Consider the following 20749-nt stretch of genomic DNA (forward strand, 5'->3'; position numbering starts at 1 on the left):
TTCTTTGGTGTTTATATATACACACACACAGGCAACTAGAGAAAACACAGTCTGAAGGTGAGATAATGAGTCAGCACTGAGCACTGGAGACTCAGAGTTTATAAAAGCTCCCCACACCTGAGCTTAATCAAAGCCAGTCAGTGACACACACACCTGCCTGCAGTGAGTTGATTCTCTCTCTGAGCAGAAAGAGTGAGTGCCCTCACACAACCATCTCATTGACTATTGCTTGGCTTACCAATGGTCATGGTGCTAAAGTGATGACTTTAACAAACATTTATGGTGCTCTCAGAATACCAATTGAATGAATGTTGTTAATATTATTAATAAATAGACTGGATGACCTTTTGTTATTTTCTGTAGAATCAAAAATGCTGAATCATCCAGTCAAATATTCTTTGAGGCCTTGTATGGTTGACCTTACCTTCTTAAACATAAAGAACATAGCAGAAATTCACCAATACACTGTCCTCAACACTTACAGTATATTACAAGCTTTGCAACTAAAACATTTCAATGAGGCAGAGCACAATTATTTTATTCTCACGCTGCTTTCCATACGGCCATATAGAAAGCAATATACATGACAATGCAAGGCAACAACATGGAAATTAAATGAAGTCGGTTTCCTGTCACAGCTGTGACAGCAAAACCAAGGCCCCTGTTTGATGAAATGTAGGCAATTAATGAGCTCCATCGACTCAAGGAGGAACAACAGAGAATCGCGACGTCAAATCAGCCGAAGTCTTTGAGCTAGTTGACTTCACACATGGTACCTCGGTGCCACAGCGATTACGTAAGACATCTAAACAGTCTTTTCAGCATCTTGCAGTGGAAGAGTTCCAAAACAGAAAGAACTGACAATAAGAGGGAAAGCAGGAAGAAGGCAGCAGCAATGAGATGCTCTGCAGAGATGGTGGGTGGGATAGGATGCAGGGAATATTATGCACAAACACACACACACACACACACATGAACATAACACGCATACACACACACACAGGAGCTTACATGACAAGTCATTATCTGGCATCATGCAGAAAAAGACAGAAGAGTTGCAAGAGAGAGAAGGGAGTTAGTGAAAAGGCATGAAGAGTGAGGAATGTAAAAGAGGACAGAGGAGGAGCGCAGCGGAAAAGGGGCGGTGGAGATGTAGGGGGGGATTTTTGTCTTGATCTCCTCAGAGACATAACAGGATGGATTTTGTTGGCGTGCATTTTTGAGCCAAGGCATCTCACTTCACCTGTCTTTTCAGAAGAGTTGTATTTATAGATGCATATATATTTACTGCTAACACATGGGTCCACTGGCATAAAAATACTCAAATAAAAGCTGAATGGTAAATGGACTTGAGCTTGTAAAACACTTTTTTATACTAGACTGTGTTCCTTGTTAGCATATTCCTGTGTTTAGTTTTTAGTGTTTCCTGTTTTATTTTGTTGTTCTTGTCCTCTGTGTGTCATGTCTACTTTTACTCCCTCCCATTGTGTGTGTGTGTGTGTGTGTGTGTGTTCTTTCCTTTCACTTTGATCGCCTATTAGTTTCACATGTGTCTTTTTGTCCCACATCCCTGGTTGATGAGCCCCTCTGTTTTCTTTGTACCTTCCCTCTTGTTGCCATGTTCATTGTCTTTCCTCTCTCTGTGTTTTTTCTGTTTTCCCCCGTGGCTTTCTGTGTGTTTTCAGATTTTTTCCGAGACTTTCAGTTGGACCTTGTTATTTTTATGTGCAGTAAGATTTTTGGGGGTTTTGCCTTGTGTTTTTTTTGTTGCAACAAATTCCAATTTGTTGGTCTGCAATTGGGTCCACTGTCCTAAGTTCCATTTGTGACAACTTGTAACTAGAACTTTCATATACAGCGAGTTCAACATATCCCAGCTCTAGTAGTGAACACAGACAGAATATACAATGATCACGCAACGAGCAAAATATCACAAGTGGTATATTAATTTAAAATGTATATTCAGTTTTTCAGCTAAGAGCTTATGTAATTATGGTCCAATGATAACAATCAGTAGTAATTTGCAGATAAGAAAGTCTTTCTTTTTTGGATTGGGAGATTCAAGTCAGGTTTTCTTTAACAGCTTGCTTAAGGCCTAGTCCACACGTTGGCGGGTTGTTTTGAAAACATAGCTTTTTCTGTGCGTTTTGGCCTTGGACTAGGCCTAAGACTAACATGTGGGTGGTATGAAAAGAGAAGCTGACGTTGGACTTCAGGCAGAGAATAGCTAATTTTACTAAATAGCTTTTAAACACATCATTGTAAAGAAAGGTGTATTTGTACATATGCATTCCTTTTAAATGGCTACATTGGCAGACATGTCCCCCGTCTGTAGCCAGGACCACCACAGGTAACCAGTCTGTGGAAGAATCTTGATAGATCCCCATTACCCCGGGTGTGACCCCTCGCTGCTCAGTTCATTAAGCCGGCCACCCAAGTGCTCGGGACTCAAGTCCAGATTTAATCACAACTTCCATCCTCTTGCCAATCACAATTAGATCCTGATAAGCCTCTCCAGGATGGCACCCGAGGGCCTCCACACACAGACAAAGGTTAATTTGCGAGCAGCAAGGGCCCCGGCTACAAGGTCAAAGGTCACCTTATTGAATACATGGAGAAAGTGTGTGTGTGTGTGTGTGTGTGTGTATGTGTGTGTGTGTGTAAGATGGGGGTTGGCGGTGCAGTGGCTTGGCAGCAATTACAAAGTTCATCAGTATTCATGCATTTCATTCCTTGCTAATGGCTACATTACCTTCAGAGAGGTGTGCTGAAAGGATTTGGACCTTAATAGGAAATAGCTTGCAGTTAGTATTTAGGTAGCTGAGTAGGTAAAGTTATTTCTTGACCTTTGTCTTTTCACATATGTCGCTACATCTGTGAGCTGCTAAGGACCTTCTAAGGACCTTCTTTAGTGTTCCCCTGTTAGCTTTCAAGCTATTTCTGTAAGACTGTGCAGGCTTCAGATTATTCTTGGAATGGGTCAAAGGGTTGTCAAAGAAACTGATTAAGAAAGTGTTATTTAGAAAGATGACATTTGGAGGAACCTGGAAATTTAATGCAAGTTAAGTGTGTAATATCCTGTGCATGCCACTAACCACAATATCAGCTGAGAGAAAAGTTCATGTTCCAAACAAAAAGGCTGTGTCTGGGTTTCTATTCTATGAATGAACATGAGAACAAATGTTCTAGTGGTTAATGTGAGCCATTCTTTTGATGAATCCATAACAAAAGTATGCACCTGCGTCAGTGGTTCAACTGAAGCCGACTAACTTCAATTTGTTAGGTAGTGCTGTGCCCTGCCAAATGAACTACAAAGGATTATGAGAAATAACACAGCTTCAGCCACCGTTCATGTGACATCAAATTAAACAGAAGTGGCAGACTTGTTTATTTTGCCCTGATTATGATTTCATCTCTCTGACATCGCTTTCTGTGGTGCAATGTCATTTCCAGGCCAACTGGCAGCGGGGACATGTGAGATTGTGACGCTGGACAAGGACAGCAGCCAACCACGGCGGACCATCGCCAGGCAGACGGCCCGCTGCGCCTGTAAGAAGGGGCAGATCGCTGGAACTACAAGAGCCAGACCTGCCTGTGTGGACGGTAAGAGGGGACGGGCAGGGGAGATCCCGGCTTTGCTTTCTTTCTCTAAGGAGCCACTTCAGTGAACCCCCCCCCCCACACACACACACACATTAAGGCGTGTCTGACTTTCATATTGAATGATGTTTGTGTTGAAGCACATGAAGAAAATTAAGTGTAAAAAATCTATCATATCGAAGTGTTGAATCATGTCATCCGTCACAGAGCAGCAGGGGTTTTGGAGGTTTTGAAAGTAGGGGCTTAAGTTGGATAACCCTACAATGTGGAGCAAAGTGGATCACAGGCTGTCTATGTGATGTAAGTAGAGCCTGTTACAAATCAATTTATAGTTGAATCATCTTAAAAAGTGGCTGCGGGGTCGTTTGTAAATCCCCGAGCTACCAACAGAATGGCTTTTATATATATATATATATATATATATATATATATATATTATGGAAAAGTGCCACAATTTGTGAAATAATGGATTTCACTGCACTGTTGGAGTTATTGATCGCTATAAGAACTGCTAAAACCAAAACAATCCGTTTTTTATCTAAGTTGGCTGATTGACAAAAACATTCATTGCAACTATTTTGACAAAATATATATATTATTTATATATAAGCAAAATACAAGCAAAAAAGATACATGTTCTGGGGCGCCAGTTTAGTTCACTGGATAGAGTTGGTACCCCCCCCCCATGTGCAGAGGCTACATCCCTAGTTGCTCTAGTCACAGAATCTACTCCAGATCTGGACTCTGTTTGGTGTCTGTCGTTCCCCACGTTTCAGTCTTTTTCTATATGTCTCTCCTATATAATTAAGGCAGAAAAGCCCAAAAAATAATAGATACAAAAAATTGTTCTTCATCTATCGTATCGACATGAGGACAAAAAGCTTGTTTCTGGGCCTTCTCTAACTGTAGATTGCCTAGTTTTGAGGTTTGCACTTTTAGTATGACAAACCATGTTCTGAAAGTCATTTTGACTGTGTAACTGAATATAATGTTCATAGATATGTTTTCATTACAGTCAAATCACTTAGAAATATGCACTACCTCAGAATAGAGAAAGAAAGTAAATGTGCTCGTAAAGCACTTTTCAAGTCTGATGATCGGGTGTGTTGTACTTGTTTTACACTGGAGATAAAGAATCTCTTAGCTTCCTCTCATACCTCTAATAGGGGAAGAACCATGTGCCATTTCTCTACTCACTATTCTGCCTCTGTGACAGCTCAATGAATTTCAAGGAAGTCTTCAGATGGGGTTGAATGATGGCGCGACTCTGTTTTTTTTTCTAACATCACTGATATCTTCATTGCCATGCTTTGCCTCTTCGGGTGCCTGTCACTGAGTCTCTCTCTCTCTCACATGATGTGGCCTCTATAGTCTGGGGAGGGAGAGGGGGTTATGTGCAGAGGTGACGCCAGATAAAACAGCTCTGTTCGTTAGGAAATACCTGCGGTGAGCTGTACCTTTGGTTGTCTTGTTTTGCCTGTGATTCCACTGGGGCTTCACAGTTGTGTCTCTGATTGGAGGAGCCGCCGCTTCCTCAGTGAACTGTTTTTTATACCTGCTGATCACACGAGGAGAAGGCTTTCCGCCGTGTGTACGGAGGCTCTCTTCTATTTGTTTGGCATGCATGGATGAACATGACATTGGAGATTTGACCTTTCTCCAAATTCAATTTCTTAACCTCTTTTCAGGCAGGCTGCTCCACACTGAGATTTGTATGCTTCATCTCAGGCCTCAGGGGGAGAAAAAAAATGACTGTGGAGTGAGTTTGCCAGGGAATAAGCTGCATGGATGTTGCATAAATCCACAGTATTCAGATAATATCAGGAGGTGTTGTCACAATGTGGGCTCGGTGGAGCACTATGGCATTTTGTGTGGGCAAGATGCTCTTCTCCTGAAGAGAGCTTAAGCTTATCAGTCGACTTTTCAGAGACCTGCGCAGGAGGGTGGCAGTTGTCGAGGTTCCGAGTATAACTAAAACCTCTAAATAATTCCCATAAAGAGGTCGAGATAAAAATGTAAGTGTACTCATGTAAACGGACGGAAAAAATGTATCAACAGAGAGATAGAGAAAGAATAATAATGCAAAGCGCCCAAGCTATGAACTTAGGGCAAGCAGGGGCGATTTCTTAGTGTACTTTTAAAGCAGGAAACTAATTCTAAGTGCTCAACATAATGTATTTAAAGCATTCAAATCTCAGAGGAGATGCAGCACATGTAGGCAGTAAATTGCATGTATTGTTAAATAAGCCAAATAAATTAAAAAGATAAAAACAAAGGAAAGAGTCAGATCGGGGGGGCGGGGGGGATTTTAGATATGTAAAGCTGATATTTTAATAAGACGGTGCCTTCTATTCAGTAGAAGAAAGCTAGAGTTTTAAATTGGGTTTGGAGCTATTGTATCCCTCGTGTTCAAAATACAGAAAACCTGCTGAAATAAAAACAGCTGCTTTTGCAAATTTCAAATATGACCCCATTCAGGAGCCATTTTTAAGCAATAAAAATTGGCCTCTCTTGCACTAAATTAGAGACCCCTTTAACCCCTCTGGCTTTTGTTGTATTTTCCAGTCTCAGTTTTTGGATGATGGTGTACGACTCCAGAACTCTCCAGTTTAGATTTGGCCAAAAGCTGTGGTGTAATATGACAAATGCTCACTGGGATTCACTGCAGCATGAGCAAGCTCCCATTTCGTTTTCCATTGGTGCACATTTACAACAGCGGCACCGGTAGTTGTGCCTGGCATGGGGGCAGCTCTGTGCTTGCAATCCAAACAGGCCGAGCGGGCCAATGTGCTAAACTGCTATTTTTCCTCAGCGGCTGGTGCAGCATGCTATCCTCATGGGCTGCAATTCTCACAGCAGCCATCCTCACTGCCTGGTGCAGTCTGTGGCACAGAGGAGGAGGCATTACAAGTGAGTTTGGTACTTTGTTGAGTCTGCAGGGTAACGGGGTGTTACTGTTTTTTTTTTTTACCACCCACTGTTCAAATGCAGTCTGTTAAGTGGATGACTCATGGTTGTGACAATGAGCAGAGCTGCTCTCAGAAAGTTTTGGAACTCTTTTTTGATTTCTGAACTAATGGGGGAAAAAGTTCTTTACTTAAGATAATCTTCAAGGTTAGGTATTTCTACCACACTGTCCCCATTAGAATATTCATGGGTTAATTTGTTGCAACAGACTAAGGGCCTATCATGCTCAGTTCAGGCACTTTGTTTTTAATCTCACAAATTCAACAGGAGCAGCTTTCACAGCAAGAAAAAAACACATATATATCTCATACTGACTTTTTTCCCCCGCAGCAACTCAGTCCAACAAGCCACTTTAGCCCCTGTCTCTGTAAGGCCACCATCCCTAAAAAGCCCACTTTCTTCTGATTGTTTAACTTGTCCTAAATTGCTGCAGAGGGTCAATAGAGGGAGCAGCATCCTGCAGCACTTGAAAGTCTGAAGAGTATTCCTGAGCCGAGCCGTCACAAAACTTCCTAGACAGACCGAGCGGGTGGACGGCACACCACTGAGTGGGCCACTGTGCCTGGAGCAGATGACTGTAGAGAGAAAAGCTGTGACTATAGCTGACCTCGGATAATCAGGAAGTAGAAAAAAAAAAAAAAAAAGTGTTGGTAACTTGGTAGTCAGAGTTCTTGAAGCCTGCAGGGATTCAATTTACATTTGTTTGTTTGAAACTTTATCCACGTTTAAGATGAGCATTCAGCATTGTTCCTTTGCAAGAGACAATAAAGGAAGCATAATAGTTTCTGATTGATGCACACACTGCACATTCATGTCATCAAAGGCGCTGTTGTTTGTGCATATGTCAGATTGAAATTGACCATTTTGTCCATCTATAACATAACAATGCACACATCCTTCCAAACATGCCTTTATTACTTTAAATCCAACAGCTTTATATTATTGCCATGCAAATCTGTGGTGCACAATCGTATTTGTTTATTCAGAGTTAAGGCTCTGCTCACTTTAGGGGATTGAAAGGCGGCTAGAGGAAAATAGGGGGAGAGTGAGAAAGGGTGAGAGAGAAAGCTGACATGAAAGACCTCAAACACCACAAATGGGATTTCAATCAGTTTTAATCTACTGGAGTCCTTGAGGTCTGCTCTCCGCTGTAATGTGCCCGTGCCTTGGCTGACACGATCTGTGTCCTTCATGCTTCAGACTCTAGCGTCCCATCCATGCAGGATAATCCACGGCTCCCATCAGCGGCCTCACACGGCTTTCCAGGACAGTGTGTGGTAATGAAAACGGAGAGAGAGTGCCGTGGCACCGTTGATCCTGAAGAGTCGACTCTTTGTAGTTGTGCATTTCAACCCCCCCCCCCCCCCGCCATCTCCCAGTCGCTCTGTGTGTTTATTGCTTTTGAGGAGGTGAAAATGGGAGATAAGCTGTCGACATCATAAGCTTTCCGTAGCTGTGCTGTTTGATGCGCCGGTCCATATGAAGGAAATACAAAACAAAACCTTCAGGAATCACGTCTCTGCAGCATGAAATGCTATCTCTGACCTCTGCTCTTTCTACATTTTTCATTTTTTTTCCCCCCTCTCTGCTTCTGCTTATCGCTTTTTCCACCCTCATCTCGTATGTACACTCTCTCTCTCTCTACTACTGTATGTCTTCTACCGACTCTACCCATTTAAAGGCCTATATTACAGCCTGGTGTTGCATAAGTACACCCTCTACCATCTGCAATTTCATGCTCTTGAGCCTTTTTACCTCTGTGCTTGATGACTTTTAAGAGAGCAGATATCGATTCTTATTAGGAGGGCAAGAGACCGAGAGAGACTATTAGAGAGAAAACCAAGAGCTACGTACTCGAGCTGGCTGCTGCTGCTGCTGCTGCTGCTATGGGAGAAGTGACAGAGCTGCTGCAGAAAGGGACAACTCCAGAGACTTCGAGGAGCTTGTCGAGGGTCACTGGTTGTGGTGATGATAGCTCAGTGGGGGGGGGGGGGGGGGAGGCCCTGGCCCAGGCTGAGGTGGATGTGTTTGTGTTTGGTCCCTTTTTGCTGAGACCTTGACATTAATGAAAGCCTCAAAGGTGACCAGATTTGAGAGGCTTAGCTCTGCGAATAACAAAGGGTTGGGGAAAAAAAAAACACTGAACTGTTTTTTTTTTTTTTTTTTAAAGGCTGTTTTTGTGCACAAATTAGAAAAAGAATGACACACATTTGTGGGAAAACGAGCGCAATTACTGAAGTATTGTATCTATTTGACTCCAGTACATTTATAGTATTTAGGCAGGTGATCGTGATAAATAATGCTGAAGTGATGAAGAATTATTGTTACATCTTACGTAGAAGTGATAAACTGACCTCCAAGGCATGTCACCAATTCAGATTCTGCAAACAATTAAACAGCGGACGCTAATTGGTGCTGCTTGACAGAAGTCCAATTTTGCAATCTTAAGAATACAGCGACTCATTTCCCCAGGTCTACGCTGGCTTCATGTAGAATTAAAATGTATATTGATTAATATGCTCTGCTTAACTGTAGTGCAGTGCGAGCTTGCAGGAAAATGCTAGTGTGCAGCTCAATGCTCTTAGCTCTTAAGGAATCCTTCAGTTGAAATGCCTCTCTGTCTAGCCGAGATTCTGGTAGTCGGACAGATAGTAGTGTTGTTGAAATCATAAAATAACTGTTTTCTACAATGTTCTTATTTAACTTGTTGTTTATATGTTGCTCACATTGCTTGCGAGCTTGTCTCTAACTTTGTCCATGTGCAGCTTGGTGCTGAGCAGGGCGTGCAGGGTTTGTTTTTGAAGCCTTTTGGCTGAAAGTGGACGCACACAACAACTCTGAAAAGACAGTTGGCATTAACCGTAATCCAATCAGGAGAGACATATGTAAGAATTAGCTATTTGTTTTTTTATTTTAATAGTAAGACTCCGTCATGATGACTCTATGCACTCAGAGGGGAACTCTAGACACTGGTGGTGGTGGTGGTGGAAGAATGCAGGATGTGAATAGGAGTGGGTGTCTGAGGCTGTATCTGGACTCTGCTGAGCTGGAATGGAGGTGACATGGTGACAGCGATCGCACTGAAATTGACAAACTGACTGCGGAAGAGAGAGAACAGATTAAAAAATTTGACAGCAGCAGGATGATTGGTTGAGAGAGGTTGTGGCTAGAATCTGGTACTTTTAAGAGTCAACGCCCGAAATCAGCTGCTCCCCAGAGCAGGGAGATGGACGAAGTGGTAGAGAGGGAGGGGCTAAATTGAATGTAGAAAATGTAATGAATGTGTGAGTACCCGTCTTCCTGCTTGAACGTACGCTGAGCTCCATACAGTAAAGTTGTGGTCTAAAAAAGCAGGTGTTCTGAGAGCTGCAGGTTCATGATAACTCTATAGGATCGTCACAATCTGGACCTTTCTTATAATCGCATTGGTTTCATTTGATACCCTCTTCCCTCACTATTTGCTGTTTATTTAATTTCCCAATGTTTAAAAAAAGGTTGAATCTGTAATTACTTTCAGAAAAGTTTTTAAGAATCTAGTAGTTCTGAGGGTTTAACGACAATAATAACGGCATTGAGAATTTGAGAATCCCTTCTGTGAGCATAATCAGGATTCTAGAATTGGATTTCTATCGGTACTTTTGGCTGAGATAACTTTAGCAAGATTTTGATCACAGGATTTATTTGGAGTGTTGTGAGTAAGTGTGATGTTGCTTTTTCCCTCCATCACTGCTGAGGCTTAAGCTATATGACTCCCACCGGTCGACATGCACATCCCTGGGTAGCTGGCACGTGAGGAAGAGTTTCAGTGAATCAGGAAGTGATAGAGACAACAGTATGCGTCAGTCCCAGTCTCTGGGCTATTAGACAGTACCAGAGCTCCAATCATACTGCATCAGCCCGCTGGTTTGATTTGATCCGAGGAGGAAGGGAGGGTGGTGGTGGTGGTGGTGGGGGGGGGGGGGGGGGGGGGCACGGTCTGTTGGGGAAACATGTCATGTCAGCTCCGACAGGCAGTTAGCAAGCTAGCCGCTACCGCAGCGCTGTCCAGAGGGACGGCGACTGGAAAAAGAAAAAGTCCGGTGGTGAATCTGTAATGTCACGCCTTCTCTCTATTTAGTCTTTCTCCTGGCCCCCTTTTCTCTCGTTCTGTTTCCCGTACACACTCACATTTTTTAGAAGACTGATGACCACGGGCTGCGGCCTTGTCAGAGGGACGGGAGGGTTAGAGGGCAGGCAGATGGGAGCCGCAGCCTGAGGCGGGTTGCTTCTCCTTGGGTGTGCTGGTTTAGAGGCTATAGCCTCTAAACTGGGGCGGCACACCAAAAAAAAAAAAAACATAGTGCTTTTTATAAACCGATCACGCCCAGGATGCACAACTCACCCTGTGTATATCTTTTAAATCCGATTTTTCTTATTTGCTCTGGCCTATTTTTCAATATTTCAAAACTATCAAATTTAGATTTGTTTGTTATATTTTTTTTTCTATAATCAGAAGACATTTTTATAATTTTTTCCAACTGCAGCTTTTTTAAATACAAGCAGGAAACAAAAAAAGAAAAAGTCAACAATATAAAGTAGACTTGACACAATAGCAAAACCATTTCACATTGCTGCAACTGAGTGATTTTAGGGTTATACTGTAGGTGATTTGAAACCAAACCGCAGCAGCTCTGTGTGCTCCGCTGACGGGACACTGTGACACTAAACCTGATGGTATCGTTTAAAAAAGAAAACACTACTTCTGGAGGCAAGAAATCTATTTTATATTCCCTTTGTGAATTAGGTCAGCGAATAAAAGTGTTGGGAGTGAGATGAAGACAGGGTGGCAGTGCTTCCAGGCAGAGGTATTTAAAGATTAAATTTTCACTGCCAGGTTTTCTTATTGGAGAACTTTGGGAAACTCCAAGTTCTGAAGTGATGTTGCATCATTTAAAAGCCTAATTTTGTTTAACTTAAATTACAATCAGCTACTTTTGATACAAAGGTTTCGGCTCAATGAAAGTGGTGAGGATTCCATTTTAATTTAACAATTTAAGTCTGTGATACAGGGGGGATTTTAAAAGGGTTTGTAACAAAAATGCTTCAACTTTTTTTTCACTAAAAGACTTATTCATTAGCCAAAGTTTCCCGCAACGTTCTTCCACCTGGGAGCAAGCTGCAACCTTCTGTGTTGACTAATTACCACCTACCAATGTTATCCATACTGAAGCGTAGCTGACATGATTGACAGGTGGGCATGATGTAGCTGTTTGTCAGGAGGCTTCAAACCCACCTCACCTCCAGCTCTCAACCTGTCTGTTTAGTTGACTGAAAGTAAGACCGAGACAGGATTTCCAGCATGGGTTAGGGTTAGGGTTAACCCAGCTGCTGCTGATGAGCCTCTGTAGCCCCCTGCTGTAACAGATGGGTGACGTCACTCAGGCTTAGCCCATTAATAGTTGCAGTCTATACCTGGAAGTGAAACCACATTAATCTGTAGTATAGCAGAAGTCAATTTGTTGTCTGCCTTGGGCTATAACTGTAAGCTACATGTATAGTGATGGATTGGATTTGTACCAAGAGTAAATCAAAGAGTACGTTTAAAATGTACAGAGCTGTAAAGTTGTCCATGTTACAATTGACTCCCCTCCCAGTTGCTGCAACCAAGGACAGTAGTCCAAAGACATAGCCTAATCGAGCTCTATCTGCAGCTCTCCTTAACTGTGCATGTAAACATACTGAATGACTGTTAACAATGCTGCGCGGTCGGTGCCAGACAAAGTGATTAATGGCACGTTGTCACGACAGCCTCTGTTTACATTTCCCACAGCAAAGATTCACAGTCAGTGATATGTTTGACTCTTAAAAGATAAATGGGTGAGATATTTCTGCATAAAACACTCATTACAAGAAGTAGAGAAAAAAGGGAAAATGTCAGCAAATCGTTAAGGCGTTGTTCACGGGTCGCAGAAATCATTACAAACTGAAGTTACTGAAAGGAGTTTTGAAGACATCGGTGTTCCTAGACTTGGAACACACAATCTTTAGCGATAGTTCGAAAAAAAGCAACATTTTTTTTTCCCTTTTTGCTGTTTTTTAGATTTCTTCTTGCACAACTTGCTCTAACTGTCAAACCATCGGCTTTACATAGAGAAAAAATTCTTAAGTCCCAAATGATTATCTGCATGGGTTTGTTTCTTTTTGCTTATCTTTTTCTATTTCAGGCCCTCTGAATTTTTTGGGAACAGTGTTGCGCAGCTCTCCCCCCTCCTGAGTGACTTGAGCCTGAAAAAAAAGAAAAAAAAGGGCTCCTTTGTTGGTTTACACAGGAACACTGAGGCAGCCTGTGTTTTGCATTATGACAAGAAGAAATATAATACAAAGAATGCTTGTGTTTTCCCCCCGTAGGGCAAAGAAGCTTACGAGCAATGCGCATTTGCATAAAAATAATGCAAAGTGTCGCACTCTGGCTTTCATTCTGCGTTACAGGAAGTTTTCCATCCATTAACCTTGCATTATGTTGCCGTGTCGCCTCCTCCACTTGCTGCATTCCTCAATAAGGAAAATCAATTTTTACGCTTCTTTAAAAAAATGGCCTGCTTTTGTAAATTCCTCATTAAAGGATGAATTGGAGTCACAAAATCCTTTGTATTTTTTACGACTTGAGACATGTCTATAAACAAAAACTCTATCCAAAGACCACTGCGGTCACATTTATTTCAAAATGTGCCTCATACAAAGACAAACACTCTCACTACCCCAGCATAGCTTAGTATTAGAGTTGATTGAACTGTAACACTTCACCATGCGATCATTACTGATCACTGCTGTTCCTTCCCTCTTAAAGCGATGCAGCCAGAGATGAATAAGAAGTCCACTTTATGTGCGTTCGAGTACTCCCACATGCATACATTGACCGTAAATATTTAATAGGCTGGATGATATGGCTCATACAGTTTGCCTTCATACATTCAGGCGAGCCATTACGTTGTCTCTTAATGAAGCTGCATTATCCACACATCCCTTCTGCCGGCAGCGCATTGCACCCTGCGTTCGTAAATCTGCAGGCATAAGGTGATGAAGTGGACCCAGGTGTTCTGAGGTTCTGAGTTGTTGATAACGTCAGAGGGTTATTGATGCCCCATTGTTGTGTATCTCCTCTCTGTGTTTGGTTATAATTAATCCAGGATGAATGAGAAACAGGCCGCTGAAGTTCCCGTGAAAGAGCTTGATAAGTGTGTTGGAATATAATGAAAGCAGTCTCATAAAAAGTTCGACCTCTATTTCTTCTGTTTTCACAGTAAATTGGTGATTTCTAAGTCAATGTGCACCCTACAGGTGATTCTGTGCTGGAAGGGGGGGTAGAAATATTTCTGTATATTTCATGCTAAGTTCTTTGCAATTCAAAGCCAAATCATTCAGCTGAAGATCAGCCCTGCACCAAGTGTTTATGAAGAGGGGTGTCAGGCTTGGTAAGATTGGGTTCATATGTTGCCTCGGGCTTTCAAATAAGCCATCGGGCCCTTGTGTTGAAGTATTACGGAGCTCTTCATGGATGCGAGATTCTTAGCAAGGCCAGCACACCAATCACTTTGCAAAGCCCATCAGAGTCATCCCAACTTTCTCTGTCTTATAAATCTTCAAGAAACTAATATGTCTCTGCTCAACTGTCACTCCCGCCCAGTCTTTTACATCCTCTTAGGAAGCAGCCTTGTACAAATCAAGACATAACATATATGCACTTACAGGGATGAAACTCGCAGATGAAATAAATCAGAACACTTCAGTACATAAAAAAAACATCCAGCCTTTTTCTCTTTTGCTCTCATTTTCTTTTTCTTCGCTTTATATCTTCCTCTCTGACACTTTCCCCCGTAAGCAGCTGGGGGAGGAGAGAACGTAGGCTCGCAGCCTTTTTCTGGCTCTGCATCTTTCCTTAACGCCTGCCGCCCGTCCTCCTTGTTTCCCACTAGTTCGTGTACCGGCTCTGTGTTGGTTGATGGTCCGTGCTGTCGCCCTCTCCACCTCGCTGGGCTAATTGAAAGAGAAAAGTATCTCCTCCATTAACGCCTGCATGTCCAAGGGGCTGTGTCTGTTTGAGAGGCCACGGGCTATGAACAATTAATTAATAATTACTGTTTCCACAGAGCCCCTCAGGGCAGAGTCTACAATTTACAGCAGGAGGAGGGCGTCAAATTAGCCCGTAGTCTTCACTATTGACGAAACACTGGGATTGCATAATTGTCCAATTGTCTATCTGCAGCGTGTTTATCCAGCTGACGCTTAACTGTCTGTTCTTCCGATTGCTATTTGATTTGTTAAGGGGTTAACTCAAGTCATGGTGGCTGCTGTCACTTGTGCTTATGATGTGATTTCTGACAAAACCGTTCCTTCATTTTAAAAAAAAGTATTTTTATCTTGATGTCTTCATTGAAGTTTAAAGATCAGGAACACAAATTCATTAAACAACCTTTTAAAATACAGAAAATACTGATTGAATTGTCATTTTGAAACGATATAATGCACAGAAAAACTAATTTTAGTCGACCACCAGTAGCACCAAAGTCATAATTCCTGTTATATTTCTGGCAGTCATAGATTACTACAGAGTAAGAAAATCAAATACAGCATGCAGCAGTGACAACCTTCCACTGATATGTCTACATGATTACATAATAATAAATACTCTATCAAGTTTGAATTTGTTCATCTTGGTTCATCGAGTGTGTTGGATGAGCCTGTGTTTAATATAATCTAATAACTAGAAGCTAAAATACTCTGGAAACAATCTTTAAAAAACATAATGATGCTGCTATAAGCCATGTGCATACACATTTCTTTACCTCACTCTTGAAGTTTTCCAATTATTTCCGCAATCACTGCTGGAAACGTTTTTCAAATAACTTTGCCATAAGCAAGCAAACCAAGACATCATCATGGACTAATGAAAAGGGTACACGTTATTTTCTTGAAATGCAATTCTGCATTTGTCTAAATGTCAGCCTGTGTCATTGTTGGTAAATGTTACTGCTGGAGTTTAAAGTGTTCTTTTTTTTTTTATATAGCACATTTTTGATGGAATATCCGATGTGGTGCGCTAATCATTCTTTGGAGCACCCATGCCGTCTGATTTCTGCTGTCGGCGTCAGAGGGGTTGCCAAGATCAGCCCTGGGTGTTCACTTGTTCACCCTCCCCCCCCTCACCCCCACCCATTCACTCACTTACAGTTCTGATCCGACAACGCCGAGCCCATCTGGCACTGCGAGAGCTTTCCCTTTTTAACCCCCATTACTCACAAGGTGCCGATTCCATATGATGGGTGTCAGATCCCTGCAGTGTACATCCCCACCACTCTCCATCACCCACTTACCTTCCTTTCATCCCATACCTGTGATTATAGTTGTGTTTCCTTTTTTCTTTTTTTTTACCCCCCTTCTTGAGCCTCGGGTATCACAGCTTTGGGGTTCCCCAGTTTTGTAGTTGGATGAATGCAGGATATCACTGCGCGGATATGGGTGTCGGGGAACTGAGCTTGCTTTGAGGAGAAGGTGCCAAGACACAAGCAACAGCAGTAAATGCAATTGCCCGTTGCCTAGTATAATTCTATTAAGCTCATGTTAGCTAATTTTCAGTGCACTTCAACGTGCGCTTTAATGATGGACAAAAACAAGCTAAAGTGTATAATTAATACACATCCTTGTACGCTGGCGCTCAGAAACGAGGGGACTGTGACTGGATGGCTTTCACATGATTTGTGGGCTGTGTGATGCTGCTGCAGCCAGAAGTCATTTGGTGGACGGTGGATGTAGTATATATAACACGGTTGTGATTTTTCTTTATCTTACTCATTAAAGCAGCGGATGAACAGCTGCACGGGTACACCGGGCAACTGAAGAAGGGAGGCACTCTGTTGTGACTGAAATGATAAAATGCATAATTAGGTAGTCAATGTTGTGTTCCATCTCTCTCTCTTTTACCCCTCGCTCTGTCTTGAGCTGATAGGTGCATCTCCGTGTTTCCTCTCCATTTTCAGAAATGATGTTGTTCATTAATGCAATGCAATTTCAGGCAGGACTCTCGCTCTCTCTCTCTCTCCCTCTCCCGTGCTGCTGCATTTTGTCTTTGGTAATTTACCTTTATTGGCTGGCTTAGCAATTTCATCTGAACATGGGTTCATTTAATAATGTATGTGTCTTGTTTTTGTGAACCTTTTTAAACCCCGCCTGTAATTGCCGTGCAGCTGGGTGCTGGATGGATGCAACAGCTGAGTGTGAGGACTCGGGGTGGAAGACAGGAGGAAAGAATGAAAAAGGGAATAATAGAAAAGGAAGACATAGCATTGTCTGCATTTTTTCATTGGGGGACATTAAAGGTAGTGATGGGTGCTATTTCAAATTCATTGAATAATCAATATTTTTGTTTAAAAATGTCACTATTAAGGAAATAGAGCACTACAACTTGCACAAAAGGTAATGCAATCATTGGAAACCCTTATTCACAGCGTCTGTCCAACTATGTTTTATCTACACATTGTAAGCATCTGAAAAAAAATTGAATAATAATGCAGGTTTATTCTAACTTAGACTTTTGTGGATCCCACACACTCTTAACTTTTTCAACGTTCAGAAGCTTTGCCATAGATGTTAGCTGGCTACATTAGCAGTCGTCATTTTTGACAGTCCTGTGAATTAAATAGTTAAGTTATAGTATGCACACCTGCTGCTGTTAAAAGGACTGTTATGACTACAGGTGGCGAGTTGGATCTGACTATCTCGTAACAGATTTTACAGGCACACAGAGTGAAAAAATAAAAGAATAAGCACACATGGAGATGAACCCTCAGTCTGTGTTTGAAGAGAAGGCGCTAACTCTTGTTTTTTTGGGCAGTGATGCCATGAACGTTGACTGAACAGTGTGTCTCTTTGTTTAATCTGTTCTCACACTGTTGTTTGATATCGCTTTGAGGCTCTAGTTTGTCCTTTATGTCGCTTAGGGTTGATGTGTAGCTTGAGCCAGCAACTGTTTAGCTTAGCTTAGAACAGAAACTGGAAACAAGAAAACAGCTAGCCTGCTTCCTAAAAAGCAAATTGAAAATCTAGCTGTGCTTAGAAAGCTATCACACACTGTTTATTTCATCTAGAAAAAACGTTTTGTTTGTTTAAACAAACTACTTTCTAGAGTTTCCACCATTTGTCTTGTTGTCTTTGGACGTAGCTGAGTTAGCTGATTTTGCTTGTTTCCAGTCTTTCTGCTAAGCTAAGCTAGCAGCTTCTAGCTACTGCTCTTCCTCTAACTCTTGGCAATAAAAGTGAACTCGCGTAACTTCCGAAATGTCCGAAACTTGTATTTGTGTTTTAGTGCCTCATCATGTGTGTCCGCTTTATTTTCCCATCTCCTTTGTCCATATCACTGCCGTGTGTTTGCATGCAAGTGTGTAACTGTCCTGAAACACGAACGCAGTCACCCTACACTCTCATCTAATTGTTCTGTAAAGCCCCGTGAGGAGGATTGTGGTCACAGTTGTCTTTGTCCTTGGGTTGGAGTACCATTGGCTCACCTTGCCAGTAATAAAAAAAAGAGTCAGGCCTTCTGTTAAGTGCGCATGCACATAAAAAAAACGTGTGTGTGCACATGCATTAGTGTTAGTGTGTCCCTTAGTGGGAGGACAGACATCATTATCCCCACCCTTCACAGCATCCTTATCCAGTGGCGCATTTTTTATCTCCACGTAAAAAAAGAAAAAGAGTAGAACTAAATCAGGTGAGTGAAGTAAAATACGGCCCCTCCCCCCTGCTCCCTGTGCACCATCCTCTGTTGTCGCACGGGTCCAATTTTTATAAGAGCCAGTTATGGGGCATCACATGGCCAAAATAATATTAGTATGGTGGTGACAAGCATGTGAAGGCAAGATGAATCTGGGATAAAAATAAAGGCAAATTAATACAAATGGTGTCTCCTTCACCTAGAGGGGGGAATAAATCATATGTGGACTAATGTGGTGTGTTCTCCGTCCCTCTCTCTCTCTCTCTTTGTCACTTTTCAGCACCACACGTAGACACCCATTCTCTCTCTCTTTCCACTGCTTTTCATTCTCTGACTCACTTCCTCTGATTAAGTTAGCCACAAAGTGTCCTTCTGTATTAATAATCTGCTCGGAGAGGTGAGCGGGAAAGCAGAGGTATTTACTTGATATAGGTGTCAGAAACGTCAATGGAGAAATGCAGCAGACCTCGCTATTTCCTTATGTAAATGGGAGGCATGTGTGTAATGCTTTAAGTGTGTTCTTTTCTTTCCTTTTTGTCGTCTTATTTGTACATGTTTACTTGTGTGATCCACTGGAAACAAAAGACCACGACCACACACACTAGACACACACACACACACACACACACACACACACACACACACACACACAAATGAGCCTCTCAAATCACCACCGAAGTGCTCTCCTGCTGTTGTACTATCTGTACCAGTAGGATAGTGTGAGTAATGCGGTGCTTTTCAAAATAATTAAATCAGCAGTTTCCATTTTAACAGAGCTGCCATTTTAACCCAACCATCCACTGCAAGCTGTGTTATGACTCCCATAGTGTGTATCTTCTGAGGTTTTAGGGGTATTATCAATTGGACCTCAAACATCAGACCATTTCACGTTCAGATTGATTCGTATGTACCTTGGAGATGTTGTCATGTCAGAAATAGAGCATGAGAAATTGTTGTAAACTGTAAATAGTAAAAAATAAAGGATTTTTCTGTTACTGAAAAAAACTAAATGAGACTTTAAATTAATCCAATCTCAATGGAGCAAAACAACTGCTGAACTCCTGCTAAAGATGACTATCTTAAAAGAGCCGCAGAGATTAGATTACTCTTCCATCTCTGCCTTTGATTTAAATAGAACCCATGGGATATGGTTTAGCTACCTTGATAAAACGTAAATATATTTTGTGATTTTAAAAACATGTGTAAAAATAATATAAATCTACGTTTTGCTGTTAGGACAGTTTAAAGGCAAAGTGCGGTAGCCTATCTTATATTTAGGTTCTTAATCAAGCTAAACTGGTATTGAATTAATGCCATACAACTATAATTCTATTACACATTTTTTAAATCAATTTATTGTATTCCTTTGGTCCTCTTTATGTTTATAGAGCTTTGTTTAAAGCATACATTTCCCCAACTGGCTCACATGGCTGCAATTGCTAGCCAACTTGACGCTTCCCTTTTGGCAGCAGTAGCTTAATCCATGCAGTAATCCACACCATTGTGCATGTCCATCTGCATGTGTTTGATGAGTCCAATCCATCTTGATGATAGCATAGATTAAAAACCACTTGACAACACTTTGAACACAGTGACATGACGCTAACCCCTAAATTCCACCACATGCATGTTCGGTCCATCTGCGCTCAGCTATGGAAGCGGAGCTGAAAGGTTTTTACTCTTTCCACTGACTCCACTACGATACGTCTCAGCTCCGGCATGTCTTAACCCTCTGCAGCAGATATGCAAGGCTTCTATTTTTGCCGGATGCAGGAGCACGGTGCATCAATTTACTACAGAGCAGAATGTGCAGGACAGGAAGCCAGACACCGAAACAACATGAAAACATTCAGTTTATTTTCAGAATAAAACCCACTGTTTTGATGGTTGGGAACAATGAGCTTATGTGTGTTTGTTGTTCTGTTTCTAAGGTTTTTATACGGTTTTATACCAAATACATTGTATTATCTCACACTGTCGCAAGTGTAATCTATAATTACCATAGGAACTCCTTTGTCTCGGCACTCCAGCTGTCCAGCTGTGCTCCTCTGTGATGCATTCTGAGAACACTGCCTGTGGGTGTAACAGACGAGGGTGCCCAGAGCAGTAACAAAGCGGAGAGGACATGCAATAAACACGTATCTGGTGGAAGTTCTGGGTAATGATTGGAAGCTCAGAGTCCACTATCTGGAAATCATGGGATGTTTTATGAATGGATTATTCAGAAGAAGACATGGATGTGTCATTGGTTTGCTGGATTCCCACATGGTTATGACTTGTAGTGACTCATACAATGGGAGGTTGGAATCTCATGAGCAAAATGGGGTCTTGGAAAATCTGTTGATAAGGTAAGGGCTTGTTACCTGTGGCTAGAGTGTCATTTAGGGTCACATCAAATTCTACCAAAACCAGGTTGGGGCAATGTTGGGAAATGTGGTC

General features: G+C 41.9%; 1 protein-coding gene across 4 annotated transcripts in view; it reads left to right on the plus strand.

Moving 5' to 3' along the window:
• Nucleotides 1-20749, plus strand: part of tafa5a (TAFA chemokine like family member 5a) — a 151543-nt gene that overhangs the window by 88022 nt on the left and 42772 nt on the right. For all 4 annotated transcript variants that reach the window (XM_020652509.2, XM_065951475.1, XM_065951474.1 and 1 more), the window contains exon 2: nucleotides 3454-3603. In XM_020652509.2, coding sequence (XP_020508165.1) covers nucleotides 3454-3603 — 150 coding nt within the window. The remainder of the gene's footprint in view (nucleotides 1-3453; nucleotides 3604-20749) is intronic.

This window comes from Labrus bergylta, chromosome 23 (genome assembly GCF_963930695.1).
Source record: "Labrus bergylta chromosome 23, fLabBer1.1, whole genome shotgun sequence".
NCBI lineage: Eukaryota > Metazoa > Chordata > Actinopteri > Labriformes > Labridae > Labrus > Labrus bergylta.